The 9663-nt window shown below is 55.5% G+C and overlaps 1 protein-coding gene across 1 annotated transcript in view; it reads left to right on the top strand.

The window, feature by feature from the left end:
- The first annotated feature begins 439 nt into the window (after nt 1–439).
- Nucleotides 440–9663, top strand: part of LOC129356089 (serine/threonine-protein phosphatase 2A 56 kDa regulatory subunit delta isoform-like) — a 13958-nt gene continuing 4734 nt past the window's right edge. The window contains 12 exon segments of the mRNA XM_055025700.1: nt 440–960; nt 1940–2011; nt 2077–2260; nt 2335–2534; nt 2698–2808; nt 2882–2974; nt 6282–6412; nt 6487–6546; nt 6952–7060; nt 7133–7186; nt 7259–7429; nt 7502–7629. Coding sequence (XP_054881675.1) covers nt 934–960; nt 1940–2011; nt 2077–2260; nt 2335–2534; nt 2698–2808; nt 2882–2974; nt 6282–6412; nt 6487–6546; nt 6952–7060; nt 7133–7186; nt 7259–7429; nt 7502–7629 — 1340 coding nt within the window. The 5' untranslated portion in view covers nt 440–933.

Raw genomic sequence — 9663 nt, 5'->3', positions numbered from 1 at the left:
GAGATGGCCCCTGCTGGACCCGCTGCCTCCCAGAGGAGCATCAGAACCACCGGTTGTAGACGCTGGTTCTGTGGGTCAGTCTGCTGCTTGGACAGAACCAGAACCTCTGTCAGCGCTGCTCCGACCCGACCCAGTTTGCTGAAACTGGATGACCATGATGGTTCTGTTCTGAACTCCTGAAGCGGGTCGGGACCGCTCTGGTTCTGTCATCTCAGGAATTATCTGATGATCTGATGCGTTAAAGCTGTTATGACTAACTTCACAACATGCATTATTCTTATAATAACTAATTATTCTGCTCATATTATGAATTTAAAATAAATCTTAGCCCTCATACTTTTGCCTGTCAGAGAAAAATGTATTTAAAGTTTTGTGTAATTAGAAAACTAACCTAAAGTATATTTAGTTAGAAACACTATTTATAAATGAACAACAGGGTGAAATAGGACCGGAAACAGACTAAATAACCCAAATGTTTCCTGTTTTAACTGCATAACTTTCCAGAACCAACCAAGCCAACATGTTCTGACCTCCTGGGGTTAAAGTTTAGTGGTCAGAACCAGAACTGGACCAGAACTTGAAGGTAGAGCATCTGGTCCCTACGGAGAACATTCAGATGTTTCTCTAACTTCACCTTCTCCTGGTTCTGTTCGGTTCGGAACCCGCCTTCTTCAGGTTGGAGGGGTTCTGTGTTGCTGGGGAAGATCCAGACCCGAATCGCTTCCCCGCAGCCTCACCGTCGCGGTTAAACGCGCTTTTATCCAATAGGAAAAATCTCCGCACGCGTCGCTAGGCAGACTGCGGCTCCGGCAGCCAATCGCATCGGCCGTGTGGAGTAGCCGGCGCACGGAGGAGACTGACCGAGTGACAGCGACAGATCCCGGGGAGGCGGATCGCAGAGGCTCCGTGGGAGAAGTCAGCGCCGCGGACAAGATGCCGAACAAGCCGAAGAAGGAGAAGGTGAGTGTGGACTACGGAGGTTGCGTGGAGCCTTTCCCAGTGGAGCGTGGAGGGACGGCGGCGTGGAGGCGGGTTCAGATTGATGAAGCTAAGCGGCTAAAGGCCCGTTAGCATCACACTGCGCTAAAGTCGGCCTGTGATTGATAGCCTCAGTAAAGGGTCATTCCGTAGAGCTAAAGTCTGATTGGCTGCTGAAGGGTTTAAGAATCTTTTTCATAAATATAGAAATCACCGGGGGCCACCAGCAGGAGGCGCTAAAGCAGGAAAAGCCCTAAGTTCGTCTTCAGGAAAGTAAAATTTGAATGAGTCTGACTTTGGAATAAAAGTTTATTTTTGATTGGTTCTGATCAGAGGAGAACAGAATCAATAAACCTTCTGCTTTCACCGCCAGTGTGGCGCTGAAACCAGTAACCGGCACCAGTTTAACCAGTTGGAGGCGCGACGGTCCTGACTGTCGGTCACAGGCCAACTTCAGGAGAGCTAACTGCGTCCACAGAGGAGCAGAACCGGGACCGGAACCGGGCTGCTTCCTCTCAGTCCCGCCGGTACCGCCTGGCTGCTGGCTGTGACTCGTCCCGCAGGCCGGTTCCGGATCACTGGGTCCGAACCAGCGATCGGGAACCATCAGCTGGTCTCATGTTTAGAGCGGTTCTGATAGACCCGGTTCTATTCGGGTCCTGTTGGACATCGATTCCTGGTCCGGACCTGATGAAGTCACTGGATTTCTATGGATCTGGGTTCTGGTCCAGACCTAAAGGAACCCTGCTCCATGAAGTTCTGGTGGTTGTGATCCAGAACCGGGTCAGAACTCTGTTCCCTGGACTTCCTCCACTTTATTCTGGAAAGTAAGATCCGATTCATAACCATGTTCTTCATCATGTGGGCCCGATTTCTCCGACCCGGTTTCAGCATGGGTTCTGGTCCGTTTAACAAAGTAACAGCATGGTTGTGGTTCTGGTTCTGGTTTCTTGTTTTTCAGGAATCCAGCAAATCTTCCAAAGGCTCCAAGAGCAGCAGCGTGAAGGACGGCGGGCCGGAGAACCCGGAGGAGGTGGGTCGCCCCGGCCGTCGCAGCCCGAGCGGAACCAGAACCTCTGACCCGCCCGTGTGTTTCAGGTGCTGCAGCAGCAACAGCAGAGCGGCAACAAGCGCGCCAGCTGCAGCACGCCGCCGCCAACGCAGCTCAACAAGATCAAATACTCCGGCGGCCCGACGCTGCTGAAGAAGGAGCGGCGCCAGAGCTCGACCCGGTTCAGCCTCACTAAGAACCGCGAGCTGCAGAAACTCCCCGCCCTAAAAGGTGACCGGACCGGACCGGACCGGACCGGACCAGAACCCAACCCAATTCAGACCCCAATCTGCTCCTGTCCCCAGATGCCCCGCCCCCAGAGCGCGAGGATCTGTTCGTGCAGAAGCTGCGGCAGTGCTGCGTCCTGTTCGACTTCATCAGCGACCCGCTCAGCGACCTCAAGTTCAAGGAGGTCAAGAGGGCGGGGCTTAACGAGATGGTGGAGTACATCACGCACAACAACGAGGTGGTGACCGAGAGCATCTACCCCGAGGCCGTCGTCATGGTGAGCCGCTGATTCTTGGTGTATCCAGGTGGGCGTGTCTGCAAGAAGCTCCGCCTCCGTTCCCTCACTGTGCTGCGTTCACTTCCCCTGGGACGTCTCAAAGCCAGCGCAGCGTGTAGCTACTGGAATTGTTACTATGGTAAAGGCTGTTTGTGTTCTGCAGTTCTCCATCAACGTGTTCCGGACTCTTCCTCCGTCCTCCAACCCGACCGGCGCCGAGTTCGACCCGGAGGAAGACGAGCCGACGCTGGAGGCGGCCTGGCCTCACCTGCAGGTATGACTCCAACTCCTGGAGGTCCAGGTGAGCAGAACCAGAACCAGAACTGACCCAACCTGTGAATCCACAGCTGGTGTACGAGTTCTTCCTCCGCTTCCTGGAGTCTCCGGACTTCCAGCCCAACGTCGCCAAGAAGTACATCGACCAGAAGTTCGTTCTGTCGGTAAGACATCACCTGGCCAGGTGGGGACCAGTGTGTGTGGGGGGACCAGTGTGTGGGGGGACCAATGTGTGGGGACCAGTGTGTGTGGGGGGACCAATGTGTGTGGGGACCAGTGTGTGGGGGGACCAATGTGTGGGGACCAGTGTGTAGGGGGACCAGTGTGTGTGGACCAGTGTGTGTGGGGGGACCAGTGTGTAGGGGGACCAGTGTGGGGGGACCAATGTGTGTGGGGACCAGTGTGTGTGGGGACCAATGTGTGTGGGGGGACCAATGTGTGGGGGGACCAATGTGTGGGGGACCAATGTGTGTGGGGGGACCAGTGTGTGGGGGGACCAGTGTGTGTGGGGGGACCAATGTGTGTGTGGACCAGTGTGTGTGGGGGGACCAATGTGTGTGGGACCAGTGTGTGGGGGGACCAATGTGTGGGGACCAGTGTGTAGGGGGACCAGTGTGTGTGGACCAGTGTGTGTGGGGGGATCAGTGTGTAGGGGGACCAGTGTGGGGGGACCAATGTGTGTGGGGACCAGTGTGTGTGGGGGGACCAATGTGTGGGGGGACCAATGTGTGTTGACCAGTGTGTAGGGGGACCAGTGTGTGTGGACCAGTGTGTGTGGGGGGACCAATGTGTGGGGGACCAGTGTGTGGGGGGACCAATGTGTGGGGACCAGTGTGTGGGGGGACCAATGTGTGGGGACCAGTGTGTGGGGGGACCAATGTGTGGGGACCAGTGTGTGTGTGGGGACCAGTGTGTGTGGGGGACCAATGTGTGTGGGGACCAGTGTGTGTGGGGGGACCAATGTGTGTTGACCAGTGTGTAGGGGGACCAGTGTGTGTGGACCAGTGTGTGTGGGGGGACCAGTGTGTAGGGGGACCAGTGTGGGGGGACCAATGTGTGTGGGGACCAGTGTGTGTGGGGACCAATGTGTGTGGGGGGACCAATGTGTGGGGGGACCAATGTGTGGGGGGACCAATGTGTGTGGGGGGACCAGTGTGTGGGGGACCAGTGTGTGTGGGGGGACCAATGTGTGTGTGGACCAGTGTGTGTGGGGGGACCAATGTGTGTGGGGACCAGTGTGTGGGGGGACCAATGTGTGGGGACCAGTGTGTAGGGGGACCAGTGTGTGTGGACCAGTGTGTGTGGGGGGATCAGTGTGTAGGGGGACCAGTGTGGGGGGACCAATGTGTGTGGGGACCAGTGTGTGTGGGGGGACCAATGTGTGGGGGGACCAATGTGTGTTGACCAGTGTGTAGGGGGACCAGTGTGTGTGGACCAGTGTGTGTGGGGGGACCAATGTGTGGGGGGACCAGTGTGTGGGGGGACCAATGTGTGGGGACCAGTGTGTGGGGGGACCAATGTGTGGGGGGACCAATGTGTGGGGACCAGTGTGTGGGGGACCAATGTGTGGGGACCAGTGTGTGTGTGGGGACCAGTGTGTGTGGGGGGACCAATGTGTGTGGGGACCAGTGTGTGTGGGGGGACCAATGTGTGTTGACCAGTGTGTAGGGGACCAGTGTGTGTGGACCAGTGTGTGTGGGGGGACCAATGTTTGTGGGGACCAGTGTGTGGGGGGACCAATGTGTGTGGACCAGTGTGTGGGGGCCAATGTGTGAGGACCAGTGTGTGTGTGGGGACCAGTGTGTGGGGACCAGTGTGTGGGGGGGACCAATGTGTGTGGGGACCAGTGTGGGGGGACCAATGTGTGTTGACCAGTGTGTAGGGGGACCAGTGTGTGTGGACCAGTGTGTAGGGGGACCAGTGTGTGGGGGGGGACCAATGTGTGTGGGGACCAGTGTGTGGGGGGACCAATGTGTGGGGACCAGTGTGTGGGGGGACCAATGTGTGGGGACCAGTGTGTGTGTGGGGACCAGTGTGTGTGGGGGACCAATGTGTGTGGGGACCAGTGTGTGTGGGGGACCAATGTGTGTTGACCAGTGTGTAAGGGGACCAGTGTGTGTGGACCAGTGTGTGTGGGGGGACCAATGTGTGTGGGGACCAGTGTGTGGGGGGACCAATGTGTGTGGACCAGTGTGTGTGGGGGGACCAATGTGTGGGGACCAGTGTGTGTGGGGGGACCAATGTGTGTGGGGACCAGTGTGTGGGGGGACCAATGTGTGGGGACCAGTGTGTAGGGGGACCAGTGTGTGTGGACCAGTGTGTGTGGGGGGACCAATGTGTGTGGGGACCAGTGTGTGTGGGGGGACCAATGTGTGGGGACCAGTGTGTAGGGGGACCAGTGTGTGTGGACCAGTGTGTGTGGAGGGATCAGTGTGTAGGGGACCAGTGTGGGGGGACCAATGTGTGTGGGGACCAGTGTGTGTGGGGGGACCAATGTGTGGGGACCAGTGTGTGTGGGGGGACCAATGTGTGTTGACCAGTGTGTAGGGGGACCAGTGTGTGTGGATCAGTGTGTGTGGGGGGACCAATGTGTGTGGGGACCAGTGTGTGGGGGGACCAATGTGTGGGGACCAGTGTGTGTGTGGGGACCAGTGTGTGGGGACCAGTGTGTAGGGGGACCAGTGTGTGTGGACCAGTGTGTGTGGGGGGACCAGTGTGTAGGGGGACGAGTGTGGGGGGACCAATGTGTGTGGGGACCAATGTGTGGGGGGACCAATGTGTGGGGACCAGTGTGTGGGGGGACCAATGTGTGGGGACCAGTGTGTGGGGGGATGAGTGTGGGGGGACCAATGTGTGTGGGGACCAGTGTGTGTGGGGACCAATGTGTGGGGACCAGTGTGTAGGGGGACCAGTGTGTGGGGACCAGTGTGTGTGGGGACCAGTGTGTACGGGGACCAGTGTGTGTGGGGGGACCAGTGTGTAGGGGGACGAGTGTGGGGGGACCAATGTGTGTGGGGACCAGTGTGTGGGGGACCAATGTGTGGGGACCAGTGTGTGGGGGGACCAATGTGTGGGGACCAGTGTGTGGGGGGACCAATGTGTGGGGACCAGTGTGTGGGGGGACGAGTGTGGGGGGACCAATGTGTGTGGGGACCAGTGTGTGGGGGGACCAGTGTGTGGGGGGACCAATGTGTGGGGACCAGTGTGTGGGGGGACCAGTGTGTGGGGACCAGTGTGTGTGGGGAGACCAATGTGTGGGGACCAGTGTGGGGGGACCAATGTGTGTGGGGACCAATGTGTGGGGACCAGTGTGGGGGGACCAGTGTGTGGGGGGACCAATGTGTGGGGACCAGTGTGTAGGGGGACCAGTGTGTAGGGCGACCAGTGTGTGGGGACCAGTGTGTGTGGGGAACAGTGTGTGTGGGGACCAGTGTGTGTGCACCAGGTGAGCTCCTGTCCTCCTGCCTGCAGCTGCTGGAGTTGTTTGATAGTGAGGATCCCAGAGAGCGAGACTTCCTGAAAACGATCCTCCACCGGATCTACGGAAAGTTCCTGGGTTTGCGGGCCTACATCCGTCGGCAGATCAACAACATCTTCTACAGGTGAGATGCCTTAGCCCCGCCCACACAGGTGAGCCCAGTGCTCCCAGTGGCTCACTGGTGTTCTCATCCTGCAGGTTCATATATGAGACAGAGCATCACAACGGCATCGCTGAGCTGCTGGAGATCCTGGGCAGGTAACACTGGAACACAAACAAGTTGACCTTAAATTCTTATCTGTGGAAACTTCGGCTCCACTGTTTGTGTCTTCGCTCACAGCTTCCAATTCTGAGTGAATTGGAACGCGGCCGCTCCGTCTCTCTAACTGAATTGGAACGCGGCCGCTCCGTCTCTCTAACTGAATTGGAACGCGGCCGCTCCGTCTCTCTAACTGAATTGGAACGCGGCCGCTCCGTCTCTCTAACTGAATTGGAACGCGGCCGCTCCGTCTCTCTAACTGAATTGGAACGCGGCCGCTCCGTCTCTCTAACTGAATTGGAACGCGGCCGCTCCGTCTCTCTAACTGAATTGGAACGCGGCCGCTCCGTCTCTCTAACTGAATTGGAACGCGGCCGCTCTCCGTCTCTCTCTGTTTCCTGCAGCATCATCAACGGCTTCGCTCTGCCTCTGAAAGAAGAACACAAAATGTTTCTGATCCGGGTTCTGCTGCCGCTCCACAAGGTCAAGTCTCTGAGTGTGTACCACCCTCAGGTGAGTGTGTGGTTCTGCTGGTTCTGCTGGTTCTGCAGGTTCTGCAGGTTCTGACCTGGTTTTGATCCACAGTTGGCTTACTGTGTGGTCCAGTTCCTGGAGAAGGACAGCAGCCTGACGGAGCCGGTGAGTTTCCCGCGCCAGCTTCCCCGGCCCGGCCGCCGCTTCACGCTGACCTCTGACCCCTGACTTTCCCAGGTGATCATGGGCCTGCTGAAGTTCTGGCCCAAAACCCACAGTCCAAAGGAGGTGATGTTCCTGAACGAGCTGGAGGAAATCCTGGACGTCATCGAGCCGGCCGAGTTCGTCAAGGTGCAGGAGCCGCTCTTCAGGCAACTGGCCAAGTGTGTGTCCAGCCCGCACTTCCAGGTACCAGAACCAGAACCGGACCGTCCGCGGCGGGGGCTTTCGGTTCTGACAGAGGTTCTGCTGTTGTTCCAGGTGGCAGAGAGAGCGCTGTACTACTGGAACAACGAGTACATCATGAGTCTGATCAGCGACAACGCAGCCAAGATTCTCCCCATCATGTTTCCAGCTCTGTACAAAAACTCAAAGAGTCACTGGAACAAGTACACACTGACACACACTGACACACACACACACTGACACACACTGACACACACTGATACACACTGATACACACTGACACACACTGACACACTGTCACACACTGACACACACTGATACACACACACACTGACACACACTGATACACACACACACTGACACACACTGATACACACACACACTGACACACACTGACACACACTGACACACACTGATACACACTGATACACACTGACACACACTGACACACACACACTGACACACACTGACACACACTGATACACACTGATACACACTGACACACACTGACACACACTGATACACACACACACTGACACACACTGATACACACACACACTGACACACACTGATACACACACACACTGACACACTGACACACACTGATACACACTGATACACACACACACTGACACACACACACTGACACACACTGATACACACACACACTGACACACACTGATACACACTGATACACACACACTGACACACTGATACACACACACACTGTCACACACTGACACACTGTCACACACTGACACACACTGACACACTGTCACACACTGACACACACTGATACACACACACACTGACACACACTGACAAACTGTCACACACTGACACACTGTCACACACTGACACACACTGACACACTGACACACACTGACACACACTGACACACACTGATACACACACACACTGACACACACTGACACACTGTCACACACTGACACACACTGACACACTGACACACACTGACACACACTGACACACACTGATACACACACACTGTCACACACTGACACACTGTCACACACTGACACACACTGATACACACACACACTGACACACACTGACACACTGTCACACACTGACACACACTGACACACTGTCACACACTGACACACACTGACACACTGACACACACTGACACACACTGATACACACTGACACACACTGATACACACTGACACACTGTCACACACTGACACACACTGATACACACTGACACACACTGATACACACTGACACACACTGACACACACTGATACACACTGTCACACACTGACACACACTGATACACACTGACACACACTGATACACACTGACACACACTGACACACACTGATACACACTGACACACACTGACACACACTGACACACACTGACACACACACACACACACACACACACTGACACACACACTGACACACACTGATACACACTGATACACACTGACACACACTGACACACTGTCACACACTGACACACACTGATACACACTGACACACTGTCACACACTGACACACACTGATACACACTGACACACACACACTAACACACACACACACTGACACACACACACTGACACACACTGACACACACTGATACACACACACACTGACACACACACACTGACACACACTGACACACACACACTGACACACACACACTGACACACACACACTGACACACACACACACTGACACACACACACTGACACACACACACACTGACACACACTGACACACACACACACTGACACACACTGACACACACACTGACACACACTGACACACACACTGACACACACTGACACACACACACACTGACACACACTGATACACACTGATACACACTGACACACACTGATACACACTGACACACACTGATACACACTGATACACACTGATACACACTGACACACACACACACTGACACACACTGACACACACTGATACACACTGATACACACTGACACACACTGATACACACTGACACACACTGATACACACACACACTGACACACATACACTGACACACACTGATACACACACACACTGACACACACTGACACACACACACTGATACACACTGACACACACACACACTGACACACACACACTGACACACACTGATACACACACACTGACACACACACACTGACACACACTGATACACACTGACACACTGATACACACTGACACACACACTGACACACACTGACACACACACAC

This window comes from Poeciliopsis prolifica, unplaced genomic scaffold, assembly GCF_027474105.1.
Source record: "Poeciliopsis prolifica strain line A6 unplaced genomic scaffold, Auburn_PproV2 SCAFFOLD156, whole genome shotgun sequence".
NCBI classification, from domain to species: domain Eukaryota; kingdom Metazoa; phylum Chordata; class Actinopteri; order Cyprinodontiformes; family Poeciliidae; genus Poeciliopsis; species Poeciliopsis prolifica.
The sequence above is the reverse complement of the archived record's forward strand: the minus strand, read 5'-3'. Positions and strand labels throughout refer to the sequence as shown.